Here is a 14,586-nt window from a genome sequence, read left to right as displayed (position 1 = left end):
CCTGGAAGGGACAATACCGCATAGAACGAGTGATTCAATACCGATACATAACATGAACTATGAAACACTGGAAATTATCTTCTTCCCCTGGACCGACACAGATAGGTTGCTCAAGCTGCTGTCACAACATCTCTGTCCCTTCCTGCATACGCACGATACTGGAGTACCACACGTTGATTCATGGATTGACGAGTACAGGAAACGCCGTGTATCAGCCTGCATAACTATTCCTGGTCTGCCTGGGCGTATTAATTTAATTTGACGATACGAGGGATCGGTTGCGCATTCAATAACTACTTGTCGATCCAATCAACAGATAGTTAACTATCAATCAGCCTTACCCGCAAATCCCCCGTGCGTCTCACGAACTTCTTGAAACCCAGACGCTGCCCACGAACCAGACAGCAGCGCTCTGTTCAACATGCGCACGAAGAAGGCTATCAGCAGTTCAAATTAGTCGAGCCGTGGGCATTGGCTGTCCCCAGTCTGGCCTATCAGATCGTCGCTCCAATTGGAGACCTGGGAATTAACGCATCTTCCCGATCTCAGCCTTTCAGGTCGCATTTTCACATCTGCATGATGAGCGGCTACTGGCTTTTCTACCTTCAACGAGCCATACAGAGATGAAGGATGAGCTGCTGATACTCCGTACTTGCTTTTTCTTTAATTTTCACGTTCATCCTTGACTGTTTTCTGTAAGTTTGGCCCCTTTCCCCCTCATTCAATTCATGTTTACTAAGAGCTCCAACAATCCGTCCCGTGGCCCCAATATCGCTGAGACACTTCTCTTCCGGCAAGGTCCTATTTGATATTATTTTATTTATTTTTTCCCGGAGCACACACATCTGCTAGCCTGTTAGGTCTCAAAAATGTGGCCCCGATCTTGGTGTGATGGAGCAACGACACTGCCAGCGTGCTAAACCAATTACCCTTCATTTTAGCCGTTGGTTCGACGTTGTTTGCAGTTATGTCGTGCATTTTATCCGGATCTTTACCAAAATATACTCAGATGATTGTCAGAATCTTTTAGCGTTTAACATTTGGCTTATTTCTGAGTCTTCACACATTTGCCTCCGATCGTTGTTGTCATACCGTCTGCAACCAACAGGTACCATTACCCAGGTATATAGGGTGAATGTGATCCTACCAATCACTATAGACAGCATACAAGTTAGATCGCTATGTGGTTCTAGCCAGAGTCCAAATATCCTCGATTCACACTTGGATCGTGATAGTCGCTTCTTGGTGGAGGTGAACCACAGTTGATCGAATCGAATGGCACACAGGATAAGTGCAATACGTTGCCATAGTGCCCTTGCCTACCATGTCGAGAGGAGACTTCCACCTCTTATGGGCGCCCATAACATTCTCGGCTATTGCTCACGAGCCACTCAGTGCCTCCTTAGGTAAAGGCAGATAATTGGGTATCAGGGTCACTAGAAGAAAAGCCTGTCTGCGAGGTACTGTCGAGGCAGGAGTCGGTGGTCTGGGGATGATTGTTTTCCCGATGTACGTACCACCTCCAGTAGGATCACCAGTGTCTGTTCCGTTTGAACGAAAGGACAGCGCCGGTAGGTATTATTAGTCCCAGTCCCAGTCGCAGTCCTAGTCAGCGTTAGAGTGAGGTTTGAGCTGGGGATGGAAGCGGTCGTCGGTCTTCGTTTGTTTCTTTTTTCCTTTTCCCGCCAGGAGGTCCCTTTGGAGCTAGTGCTATTGCCACTCACTTAGAGCCACCGCCCGGTCCTGCAACTTTTTTCCTTTTACGTAGAGAAACCTCGTCCAAGGGCTTCCTCTTTCAACGTCAGTTCATAATTTTTTTTTTATCATTCACCGTCAACCAACGCTGGTATACCCGGCGTCTACTGGTCTCACCCCTTCGCAGAACTGTTCGCAAGGGGAAAAATAAAGAGAGGCACATACACCTGGAGAGATTATATCACTGGTCTACCAGGAGCCATTTTCCGCCTGGTTTTGACATCGAGAAAATGCCTGCAGGAGACTTATCATACCACTGCTTGAGGAGTTAAGAAGGAAAACACAGCCTCCGAGAGACATACACTGTTAAGAGGCGCATCTACCCAGACGGATAATCATAGAAGCGTTAAGTGACGCCCTAGGAGATGCTCTCTGGGACTGCTTGATGCTGGCTGTTCACGTCTCTTACAACAAACAACACTGGGCCAACAGCTCTCTCAAGGGAAAACCTCAAAAAAAACCAAGACATCCATAGCTAAATCACCACCCACCCAGTCTACCCCCCCTCTCACTGCATCCTCTTCCTGCTCTGCTCTGTCTCGTTCATCTGCAGCCTATATCACCAGCTCTAGCTAGCCCGCGCCTGGAGGTCGGCTCTCTTCCATCGGGCTTGATCCTTCTTCTCCTGACCCTAGTATTTCCACTATTGCCACTGCACCACTCCCTTTTCATCGTCATCCCCCCCAAAAGAAAAAAACCTCGGAAAAATCTCCAATTCAAAAGTCGACGACCTTGAACACCCAGGAAGGTCGACGTCTCAACCCCCCTTCACGGCGTCGCTTTGCGCCCCGACGTCTCTTTCACCTTGCCTCGCTGCTCTCTACCTGCTCAGCCCGGAGGCAGCCACAGCTTATCACTTTTTTTCTGTCGCAGTAGTTAGGGGCTGCTGCATGGTTGACGGGTGTGTCTTGGCAGAAGATTTCTGATCCAAAGCACCAGCGACAGGCCTCAAAAGCCGTAACACACCAGGAGCGTAAAAGAGTGTTGATGAAGGACCTAGCGTCACAAATCTTGTCCTTTCCAGTCTCATTCACTGGATTCGATCATTACTTATTTGCAGAATAAAAAGCAAGAACTCCGGCCAGGCGGTAGACGTCTGTTCCCGCCGGCCTCATGGCTCACCACGATGATGTTGATGTGAAGACAGAATCGGTGGCAGACGCGGTAACAGACATGAAGCTGGAGCGAGAGGACTCGGAAGAGGGTGTATCCCTCAACGGCAAGACCTCTAGCAACGGGGAGGCCAACGGCACTCCCGCCACGCCTGCCAAGTCAGCAGCTTCGTCTCCTCCAGATAGGCCGTCTTCTGCCCTGAAAGATGAGGAATCCGAAGAAAAGGTTGGAGGGGATATCACCGTCAAGCAAGAACCAGGCCAACCTCCCAAGCTGGCTCGTTCTGCTACCAAGAAAGTTGTCCCCAGGAAACCTCAGATGTTCGACCATCTCCCTGACAGCACTGCAGAGGCTACTGCTCTTTTCCAGGTGATAGATGCATGCACATATTCGAATAAGAATATGGGCTACACGGACCATGCTATGGAATGTGACTGTGCTGAAGAGTGGAGTAAGTAGCTCCTGTATAGAGACTTATTTGTCTCCCACACATTCCCCCATCTTTATAGATCTAGTTGCTACACTATTGTTCTATCTATGCTCTTTTTTTTTTTTTTTTTTTTTTTTTTGGTTTGTTTGATTATGTTGGTATTTTTGAAGAGACTAATCTGGCTGCTATAGATCCCAAGACAGGAATAAACGAGGCCTGTGGGGAAGATTCAGACTGCATAAACAGAGCTACAAAGATGGAATGTGTTGATAATTGCGGCTGTGGTGACAACTGCCAAAATCAACGCTTTCAAAAACGACAGTATGCCGATGTGACAGTTATTAAAACAGAGAAAAAGGGATTTGGTCTACGAGCAAACACCGATCTGCGACCCAACGACTTTATCTACGAATATATTGGCGAAGTCATCAATGAACCGCAGTTTCGGAAACGTATGATGCAGTATGACGATGAGGGTATCAAACATTTCTATTTCATGTCCCTCAACAAGGGCGAATTCGTCGATGCAACAAGGAAAGGAAACCTAGGCCGGTTCTGCAATCATTCCTGCAATCCAAACTGCTACATTGACAAATGGGTCGTTGGAGAAAAGCTTCGCATGGGCATATTTGCTGAGAAACACATCAAAGCTGGCGAAGAATTAGTCTTCAACTACAACGTTGACCGCTATGGTGCTGATCCACAGCCATGCTATTGTGGCGAAGCTAACTGCCTTGGCTACATTGGTGGGAAAACACAGACAGAACGAGCAACGAAGCTATCGAATGCCACCATTGAGGCACTGGGAATTGATGATCTGGATAGCTGGGATACTGCTCTTCCAAAACGGCCCAAAAAGAAGAAGACCGCTGAAGACGACGAAGAATATGTTGACAGATTCCAACCCAAATCGCTGGATGAAGAGGGTGTCACGAAGGTCATGGCAACTCTCATGCAATGCAAGGAGAAATGGATTGCTGTAAAGCTCTTGGGCCGTATGCAGCGCTGTGACGATGAACGGGTCATCAATAGAATTGTGAGGATGCATGGTTACCAGATTCTCAATTCCCAGCTCAGTGCTTGGAAAGAAGACTTCAACGTCGTGCTGCAAATTCTCCAGATCTTGGATAAATTCCCACGGCTTACACGAAATAAGATCATTGATTCCAAAATTGAGACCACTGTTAAGCCATTGACCGAGTGTGGTGAAGAGCGCGTTGAAAAGCAAGCTGCTTCGCTACTCGAGACTTGGTCGGCGCTGGAAGTTGGTTACCGAATTCCCAGAATGAAGAGAGACCCTGCACTTACAGCCAATATACCTTCCGCAAAACAATTCGAGCGTCGAGAAGTAATGCGTGAGCGTGAAGATCGTCCTCGAAAATCAGCGTCTGAGTCTCGGGATAAATCTCCAAAATCACCATCGGTTGATCCCACCAGAGTCGCCCCTCGAGGCCCCGCAGCCCATGGTAGGGGTGGAAAGAGCCACAGGAATTCATACCACCAAGGCCCACGACCGTTCCGTCGACCGTTTAACCCGCTCCCTTCAGGATGGTTCGCTGCAGAAGCTAATGGGAAAACATACTACTACTCTGCTCGGGGCGATACCACTTGGGTGAGACCAACAGCACCTGCGCCACAGCCACCACCCCCGCCGAAGCCCGAGTCAAAGGATAAGACATTACAAGACATTATTGATGGAATAATGAATTCAAAAGAAGATACCCCGAAATCTAAGGATAAAGAAGTATCCGCTACTCCAGCAACTCCCGCTGATGTTCCTCAAAAGAAGGAACATAAACCAAAATGGAAATCATTAAGTGAAGAGAAGCAGAAGAAGATCTATGAAAACACAGTAAGTCAATTATTGACTACTTGGGCTAGGAATATATATATACTGATAACAAGCAATATCTAGCTCTTTCCTCATGTCAAGTACGTTGTGGATAAATTTAAAAATAAGCTTCCCAAGGATGACCTGAAGCGCTATGCAAAGGAGGTAAGCCACCTATGTAATAAATGCTAGATGTGCTACAACCCTAATACTTACCTGATATATAGGTTGCCAAAAAGCTTGTGAACTCTGATTTCAAAAATAACCGTGTGACTGATCCTACTAAAGTCAGTGAGAAGCAAATAAAGCAAGTGAAGAAATTCTGCAAAGAATACTTCGAGAAGGCGGTTGTGAAGCACCAAGCCTACGAGAAGAAGAAAGCAGAACACAAAAGAAAACACAGCAAGCCGTCGGACAGCATTTCTAATTCTAAGGAACCGGCCATCCCACCTCCTACTGACAAAGCTGATGAGAGTGATGCTGATGATGATGATGTCAACTTGTCGGACAATGATGAGCCTGTCCAAGATGATGTCCAATGTTCGTCACCTAGGGAAGATGAATCAATGACACCAGGGGGAAGCCTAAAGAGAAAACGTGACATTGATGAGACAGTTGAAGAAGAGGATAATGACACCAAACACGATGGTTCCTCTTTATCGAAACGGCAGCGCTCCGAATCCCCACCTGTTCCACCACCTCCTCCACCGCCGATGAGTCCTGATAACTCAATGGAAGTAGATGACATAGACGGGGGTTTCAAGAGAAAGATGGACGAAGAATTTGAACTTGAGGATGAAAATACCCCTTGCTCGAGATCACCGGGAAAGTACAATTCCCATGGATCATCGCCGCCACCTTTTCCCCCGCCTCCTCCATTGTCAGCCGATATGCCTGATCGGAGCATCGACCCATACAGAAATGAGCAAAGCAACATGGATGACGAAACCCCCTGATCATTCAAGTACAGCCTTGCTATATACTTCTTTTACACACAATATGCAGTCTGGCTACCGCGATTTTGATCCCGATTGAAGTGAAGGAAATTTACTCTTCACCTGCCTACTCTTGAGATGAGCTAGCATGGCGAAAATCTACGGACGAGCCGTGCAGTTACGGCCTACTGCAATCTACCTTCATATTCTTCCTCCCTTTCCTAGACCTATCCAGAGCACTATTTCCTCTATTCAAATATCCCAGCACTTGTTATCAAGCTGTCCTTTCCAAATCTTGATAACAGGTATAATACCCACCGGTCTTCGTTGTTCGATTCTTCTTGATATACCATTTCATTCCCATTTTTTTGTCCCCTTTTTCGCACCTTGGCTTATCTTTGGCTCATTATTTCTTCCCCCTTCCCCAGAAACGGTTCTTAGGTCGCATTACGTTAAAAACACCGATGAGCGACATTTAGTTGGCTATGGAGCATATTCTCTGTATCGTACCCATTAAGCGGTTGCTTCCCTTCTGTTATTTCCCCCATGAAATATGTTTTATTAGCATCTATTTACTTTACCTGTTCCCTCAAGTTAGGACAAACGGCCAGCTAGATAAAAGGAAGAGCCAACATAAGAGAGACAAGCTACCAAAACATATGATTATTCCACAACCGGCAAACCACGGTCTTTTCGTAGCTGGATGACTTCCCTTTTCCATTTCTGAAACGCAGCTATGCGCTCCTCAGAAGGGAGATGCCCAAATGTGTCCATCGGATGACTGAAATTCAGTCTTTCCAGCTTCTCCGCAATATGTATTACTCTGACATTGACCCCGTTCAATCGGATGTCTATCTTTCCAATTCTTTCGAATAAAACCGAGCTATATTGCGAAGTATGATAACTCATACCCAGCATAAATGAAAGCCGCATAGTTAAGTATCTCATCAACCATTCTGGCCGAACGACTATTCGATGGACGTCCTCCCATCCATCTATTTGAGACGGCATACCTCGGCACTCTTTCCATGGCTGAAAGAGACCACCTTCCTGATCAGCGGCCCATTTATAGTAAATATCATTGGTGGCAGTGTTATCTGTGGATTTTTGGAAGTCCAGTATTAGAGTGCCCACGGTGATTCCTCTATTACTGCCGCCTAGTTGGGACAAAGCTTCAATGACTGGGCGTTGAGTGGGCTTCTTGCTTGTCCACATCTCCGGGCCAGGGCCGTCTCTAAGGAGATTCACTAGAGGCCGATAGAAGGCCCATTGTACTTCTGTTGGGCCCATGTCACTCCTGAATGCATTCACGCCGCTCATGCTTGCTTTGGTAACTGGACAGGTTCCAAAGGCTTGAATAGTCACAACCAAATTGTCGACTCGTGGAGATAGAGCTGGTACGCAGATATGGGATGGCCACACGTAGGAGTCGTCAACGAGCATGATATCATAGGTGTAGGTCAAATTTCGGCGCTTTTTGCCTGCTTCATTACCCTCTTTGGCTCCTTTGAGAAACCTGCCAATTGCAGCCTTGGTTTCAGCGTGGAGTTGCCGGTTGACGAGGAGGAGAGAGAGTGAGTTCGTGATATATCCTTCATTGGATAGGGGGTTAATATCCGGATTGACTGATTTCAAACGTCCTGCCATCTGAGCTGGCCTTTTGGGTACTGGGACCCTGGTGGTTATGACGAGCTCGATGATGATATCCCGGATCTCAAGCGGGATATTGGTTAAAGTGATTCGATCCATCCTTCTGGTAATTTTTGAAGTGTATAATGATGGTGATGGTATCAAAGTCGCGTTGGCTTACGGTATGGAATATCTCTTGGGCATTTGTGTAGATGAGTTGGATTTGATAGTGGCAGAGGATGAAATTGACGATCACTTACTATTTCTCGAGTGACCAGCCTATTGACTAATCGGCAAGCAGAAGAACACACTTCCTGCGGATTGTAACACGATAATTGCTACGGGTAGATAAATATGAAGCATATGTCATGGAAGTATTTTTTTATATTTATTCCAATAACCAATAGTCGCATGAAAAGGGGCAGACATTGTCTAGAGCTGGAACTTCGTCCGGACCTTTTCCATGCGGCCCTTCCACTCCCAATCCTGGCCACTCTTCCGCTGAATACCTTTATCTATTCTTCGTAGTTTTAATGTAAACCGGGGACCAAGCTCTTGTAGACCAGCACGGATTCCTTCCACGCCTTTCATCTCTACTCCATTTGCATCAACAACGCATTTCTCCGTCTCTCGTTTGTCACGGAATACATATCGATGCCGCCTGACAAATATATAATCACGCTGGTTATGTAGTGTGACTACTTGTCTTCCCTGGAACTCTGGCTGGGGCGGGAATAGCGTGCGGAAGAGATGTGCTGTTAATAAACCAAGAGGGGTGCGGAAGTTGTTAAGTATGAGTTCGGGCCAGTGGCTGGTTGGATTTCCGTGCCCGGGCAGCTTCTTGCCTTCTATCCAGTTGCTGATAGAGAAGTGGAATGTCGGTCCAACGGGGAGATGTACTATTGTCAGCCCAGAGACTCGTTTCAGGTCCTCCTCCAGCACCACAACAGCAGTATAATTCCTATTCGCGGCAAACGACGATATCTCGCGCACGGAGAATTTATGGCCATATCTATGCGCCGAGCGGCGGATATAGACACTGTTAGGGAAGAACTCGGTCAGGACCTTGGCTTCCTTGTGTAGGGTAGAGTTAAGAGAGGTGGTAATCAGTATTTTCGGCGGCGGGGGGGCTTCGGTTGGGAAGAGACTGGGGAATTTGGCTGCAAGCGCATCAGGCGCAAGGTCGATATTCGTGCTTCGAGTCGACTGTGTAGGGCTCGTTGCTCGCTCAGTCGCAGAGGGCACCTTGTTCTTCCTTCTGTCCTTCCCGGCTGGCTTTTTGTCTTCTTCTTCCTGCTGGTCTCCCTCGTCGCTGTCGCTGTCAAAATCGATCATGCTGTCGACGTCGTCCGAGCCATCACCACCTTCGTCTGCGTCCCCTTCTCCGTCTTCACTGTCTTCTTTATCATCGGGTATCAAATCGTCTTTATCCTTCTGTTCCTGCTCTGTCTCCTGCCTCCGTCGCTTTATCCTCTCCACGTCGAAACTCAAGCCCAGCCCGTCTTCAACGTCGCTACCGGCGTCATCCCACACTCGCTTCCGTTCCAGCGTCAGCGGCACATTCCTCTTCAGCCTCTCGGCCTTTAGCTGGGGGTTCTTCGCCTCTTCTTTCCGTCTGGCAAAGCGCAATGCCCGTGTCTCTTTGTCCTTGGTCTGTTTGCGCTTGATATGAAGCTCCTGTCTCTTCAGCTTGTTCCCGGGCTTATAGTCCATCCCAGACGGCCGTGGCCCGCTAGATTTGCCCATCTTCAACCCTCACGCCGTCTTCAACCCTTTTTTCTCAAGTTAATCACTCTGTCGATAAGTTTGCTTTTTTTTTTTTTCCTGTTTACTTTTTTTTTTTTGAAGCTCCACGAAAGCTCGACGGAAGATCCTTTTGCCGGTTGATATCGCTCCAGTCCAGTCGACGCCGTTCCTGGGCAGAGAAAAAAAAAAATTGCCGGGTGGAAGATAGTCAATAGTCAATAATAGATCAATTGTATGAGCCTTAGACGCTGTATATAAAAGGCATTCGCTCTCTGTTGTCTCTCCCTCTGCCGTTCTGCCGTTCTGTCGCTCTGCCTGCTGCGCGCCTGGGTTGATGCGCCCTCTCCAGCTCCCTCGCAACCTCTGCCCGCGGCTCTGCCAGCCCCTAAGCGCAGGCCGAATAAGCATAAGCAGCATAAGCGCAGCCAGAGGACGCTCCGCCCCGCGGCCCAGTCCCGTTCCCAGTCATCGCGGGCGCCCCTTCGGCTTCCAGAGCGCACAAATATCGACAAAACCACCCACACGACCGCCGCCCGCTGCCCACGCCAACGCCATCATGGCCACCACCAAGTCCGGCCAGCCCTTCGACCGTGCCGTCTGCGAGAGCCTGCTGCGAAGACGCCTGTTCTACACCCCCTCGTTCGAGATCTATGGCGGGGTATCTGGTCTCTATGACTACGGCCCGCCGGGCTGCGCTCTGCAGGCGAACGTCGTCGACCTGTGGAGGAAACACTTCGTCCTGGAGGAGGACATGCTGGAGGTAGACACCTCGATGCTCACCCCGCATGAAGTGCTCAAGACCAGCGGGCATGTCGACAAGTTCGCCGACTGGATGTGCAAGGACCCCAAGACCGGAGAGATCTTCCGTGCAGACCATCTGGTGGAGGAAGTCCTGGAGTCGCGGCTGAAGGGCGACAAGGAGGCTCGCGGCCAGAAAGTAGTGGTCGACGAGGAGAAGGACGCAAAGCGGAAGAAGAAGGTCAAGGAGACCAAGGTTGTCAAGCTGGACGACGCCGTCGTGGCCGAGTACGAAGAAGTGCTGGCTCAGATTGACAACTACGATGGCCCAGAGCTCGGTGCTCTCATCGTCAAGTACGATATCAAGAACCCTACCACCAATGGCGAGCTGCTGCCCCCAGTCTCGTTCAACCTCATGTTCCAGACGGCCATTGGCCCCAGCAGCAACCTCCCCGGCTATCTTCGACCTGAGACCGCCCAGGGACAGTTCCTTAACTTCCAGAAGCTCCTCGAGTTTAACCAGCAGTCTATGCCCTTTGCGTCTGCCTGCATTGGCAAGTCCTTCCGCAATGAAATATCCCCGCGATCTGGCCTCCTGCGTGTGCGTGAATTCTTGATGGCGGAGATTGAACATTTCGTCGACCCTGAAGGCGGGAAGAAACACCCTCGCTTCCATGAAGTGCAGGATGTGGAGCTGGAATTCTTGAACCGGGAAGTTCAACTCTCCGGCAGCACGGCTACAACTAGAATGAGCATCGGAAAGGCTGTCTCTACCGGCCTAGTGGACAACGAGACTCTGGGTTACTTCCTTGCTCGTATCTACTTGTTCCTTAAGAAGATCGGTATCGATGAGTCCAAGATCCGACTGCGTCAGCACATGCAGAATGAAATGGCTCATTACGCAACCGACTGCTGGGATGCCGAGTTGTTCACTAGCTACGGCTGGATCGAGTGTGTTGGCTGTGCTGACCGAAGTGCCTACGATTTGAGTGTTCACAAGAAGAAGACTGGTGCACCACTCGTTGTCAGACAGACCAGAGCCGAGCCCCTTCGAATTGAGGAGTGGCAGGTCGACATTGACAAGAAGAAGTTTGGACCTCGCTTCAAGAAGGATAGCAAGACTGTCGAAAACGCAATTGAGGCCTTGACTCAGGATGTGCGAGAGAAACTTTCACTAGACCTTGAAAAGAATGGCAAGATAGAGATTGAGGTAGACGGAGTTGGTGAGGGCAAAGTTGAGATTGGCAAGGACCTTGTTCAGATCGAGAAGCGGATGAGGGTAGAAAATGTCCGCGAATACACTCCCAACGTTATCGAACCGTCGTTCGGAATCGGTAGAATCCTTTACTGCTTGATGGAGCATGCTTACTGGTCTAGACCAGATGATGAGGCTCGTGGTGTAAGTGCTAGTCCCCCCCTTCCTTATCTTCAATTGTGATTAGCATAATGCTAACAATTGCCCGCTAGGTCCTTTCTTTCCCACCTGCAGTGGCCCCTACTAAGGTCCTGCTGGTCCCTCTCTCCACTCATGCATCTTTCCAGCCACTTATCCAACGCCTAACCCTCAAGCTGCGTCGTCTCGGCGTCTCCAACCGCGTGGATGACTCGTCCGCGAGTATCGGTAAACGGTACTCGAGAAACGACGAGCTTGGAACTCCCTTCGGTATCACAGCCGATTTCCAGTCCGTGAAGGACAATACCTTCACTCTCCGTGACCGAGACACCACAAAACAGGTCCGCGCCAGTGAAGATGAAATCTGTAATGCCGTCAAGAGCCTGGTCGACGGTGAAGAGACCTGGGAGGATGTCTTGAAGCGGCTGCCAGAGTTTACCGGCCAGGAAGTCGAGTAAACTCATGCACTCCTTAGCTACAATACACTATATAAAAACTATTGTACGGAGTAGTAAAAACTACAAAATCCAGAAATAATTTAATATATCAGGAAAAAGCAATATCAACTCGCCTTTTGCTAAATAACTAAATGTGATGTCATTTTAAGGTCTTTGAGCCGCTCGTCCCGAAGCGGTTAGTAGGCCTGTCCCCCAACGAGATCAAAACAACTCCTTTAATTTATTCTCCAGGCACGAAGATGCAGGATTGAACATCGAACGACCAAGTTCTGCGCTCTGGCATGGTATAATGGCACCGAAGATATCTTCGTCCAAGATAACGCTTTCATGCCCGCTTTTTGCGGCTGATTTCGACCCTCACAACCATGGCTTTCTGCTGGTAGGAGGGGGCGGTGGTGAAGGACGCAGTGGCGTTGGCAACAAGATTGTAAGGATAAGCCGTTCCTGAGGATGTGAATTGGAGGCGCAGATATGGCTCTGCTCAATGCTAGCATATCATTTGCTAACATGGACTGTTATTTTGTTTGCTTAGTCCCTTCTCGATACGTCTCGGCGCGACGCTATATCGGAGGTAGTCGACATCGAGCTCTCCCGGGATGAAGATTCGGTCACATCTCTAGGTATTTTACAATGCAGCGATCAAGACGTCGTGGCGCTGGCCGGAATAAACAGCTCGCAGGCGGAACAAAAACGAGACAACAATAAACACCTACGCTCCTTTGAGATCACATACCCTCCAAGACGAAAGGCTATTACGGATTTAAAGAACGGTGACTACGGTGGCGATGATGGAGCGCAAGTCAACGTTGGCGAGCCGAAGACAAGAGCTCTATCTCAGGTCTCGTTATTCAGGAAACAAGAATCAAAATCGGCCGAGGGAGAAGCTTATCAGCGCATATTACGACTTTCTCCCTGGAAAGGCGAAGACGCAAAGCGCATTGGTGCAATAGCGACTGGCCTTGCTCCCCGAGGAGAACTTGTGTTCTTTGAAGCGGACGCACAATCTGTATCCGCGCCAAATGTTTTAGGACGTGTCATACTGGGACCACAAGAAGAGGTGGAGGACGTGGATATCATAGACACAAGCGAGGACGGGACCTTCAAGTTCGCATATACGGATGGAAAGGAGGTCTACCTCGCGAATATATCGATGTCCTCGAAATCCAACTTGCATGTAAACTCTATATATAAGGTCGGCAGAGGACCGAAAAGCAGCAAAATCAGAGCTTTGCGCTTTATCTCTCCAAACACCCTTCTCTTGCTGCAAAACTACCCCGGCCGCACCGGATGCGAGCTAGTGGTTATATCACTCTCCGCTCAAATGTCTAAATGGACGGTTTCCCGGAGACGAGGTCTCCATAGGTCGATGAAGATTGGTCTAGGCTTGGATGTTTGTCGACTATCCGAGTCGTCTTCTGGAGAAAGGCAGTGCATCATTGCCGTATCAGGCAGTGATATGTCAATCGAAGTTCTGACGCTCGAATCTGCTTCCAAGGGCCAAATTGGAAAACTACAACACTATACCACTTTCACAGATGTCCACCCGTTTTCAATGACAAGAATAGCGTTCTCGACCTTTATTTCTCCAGCTTTACCTGTCACCTCGGATGTACGGCCCCAGTTTGTAAAGCTGGCTTCTGTCAGTGTGGGGAATACAGTTATAGTTCACACCTTCCCCCTATCTCCATACCCTACTACTTCAAAACACCCACGGTACGTTCTGGTGATGCCTGGCCTCTCGGAACTTGCCAATACTATATTCAGCTCTCTCGTTGCCATACTTGTTGTCGCGCTGGGTGCTTTCTTCCTACAAGCCTTCACGGAGATCCGAGGCGGTGTTCCCCCTACTCTAGGAGCTACGAACTGGCTTAGTCCGCGTCTCCGGGAAATGCTTGCACGACCATACATGTTTGAAAACGGCCATCCAAATGCTCAAACGACTATCCCATCATTAAAAGACATCCCTCAAGTCAAGACATCCCAACCGCTTCGAGACTTGGTATCTTCGCTATCACAGGCTCAGAAGGGCGACTCCTCGCCTACTTCCGACCAGCCGCAGGAAGCCATTGTCGTCCATGACCTTGGTACCGAAATATCAGCCAAGTCTACTGTTCTGTCGGACGAGGGGGAAAAGCACGGAGTAGACCACTCAAAGACCAAGAAGTGGGAAGATCTGACCGATGAACAGCGCAAGATATGGAAGAAAAAGCTAGCTGATGCGGGCCACTGGGCACTGGATGAAGGCGAAGTGCTACTCCGCGGCGTGCTGTTTGGCGAATTGGCGGGATTTGTCGGTCAGATTATGGCTTAATCTATGCATGCATGTAAGGATTGACATAAATATATACGAACGACACTTTCGGGACTCTGGTACTATTACGACTTTCTTATTGCTAGGCGAGTGCGTGAGCTTGTATAATGACTGGGACCGAACCGTTGGTCTCTTGGTTTTTAACTGTTATATCCCGGCGGGTTTATGTGAGAAGATGTGTAGATAGCCCTATATGCCAGTTATGGTTCATGAGCAATGAATTTTATTTATTTATTTTTAATTTTTT

General features: G+C 48.8%; 4 protein-coding genes across 4 annotated transcripts; 2 read left to right on the top strand and 2 right to left on the bottom strand.

Annotated features, from left to right (window-relative positions):
• Window positions 1–2,868: 2,868 nt before the first annotated feature.
• On the top strand, window positions 2,869–6,085 carry TRV_02085 (uncharacterized protein; the record flags this gene model as incomplete). Its single annotated transcript, XM_003023727.1, has 4 exons — window positions 2,869–3,319; window positions 3,490–5,150; window positions 5,214–5,294; window positions 5,357–6,085. 4 exons carry the CDS (start codon window positions 2,869–2,871, stop codon window positions 6,083–6,085), a joined length of 2,922 nt encoding a protein of 973 aa, XP_003023773.1.
• Window positions 6,086–6,727: 642 nt separating this feature from the next.
• TRV_02084 (uncharacterized protein) lies at window positions 6,728–7,813 on the bottom strand (the record flags this gene model as incomplete). The annotated part of the gene is made up of 1 exon (XM_003023726.1): window positions 6,728–7,813. One exon carries the CDS (start codon window positions 7,811–7,813, stop codon window positions 6,728–6,730), a length of 1,086 nt encoding a protein of 361 aa, XP_003023772.1.
• Window positions 7,814–8,125: 312 nt separating this feature from the next.
• On the bottom strand, window positions 8,126–9,439 carry TRV_02083 (uncharacterized protein; the record flags this gene model as incomplete). The annotated part of the gene is made up of 1 exon (XM_003023725.1): window positions 8,126–9,439. The coding sequence occupies one exon, from the start codon at window positions 9,437–9,439 to the stop codon at window positions 8,126–8,128; it is 1,314 nt and encodes a 437-aa protein (XP_003023771.1).
• A 556-nt stretch (window positions 9,440–9,995) lies between these two features.
• On the top strand, window positions 9,996–14,339 carry TRV_02082 (uncharacterized protein; the record flags this gene model as incomplete). Its single annotated transcript, XM_003023724.1, has 4 exons — window positions 9,996–11,576; window positions 11,645–12,024; window positions 12,212–12,455; window positions 12,561–14,339. 4 exons carry the CDS (start codon window positions 9,996–9,998, stop codon window positions 14,337–14,339), a joined length of 3,984 nt encoding a protein of 1,327 aa, XP_003023770.1.
• Between the last annotated feature and the right edge of the window lie 247 nt (window positions 14,340–14,586).

This window comes from Trichophyton verrucosum, assembly GCF_000151505.1.
Source record: "Trichophyton verrucosum HKI 0517 chromosome Unknown contig00195_1.f1.exp, whole genome shotgun sequence".
NCBI classification, from domain to species: domain Eukaryota; kingdom Fungi; phylum Ascomycota; class Eurotiomycetes; order Onygenales; family Arthrodermataceae; genus Trichophyton; species Trichophyton verrucosum.
This window is presented reverse-complemented; position numbering and strand designations above follow the sequence as displayed.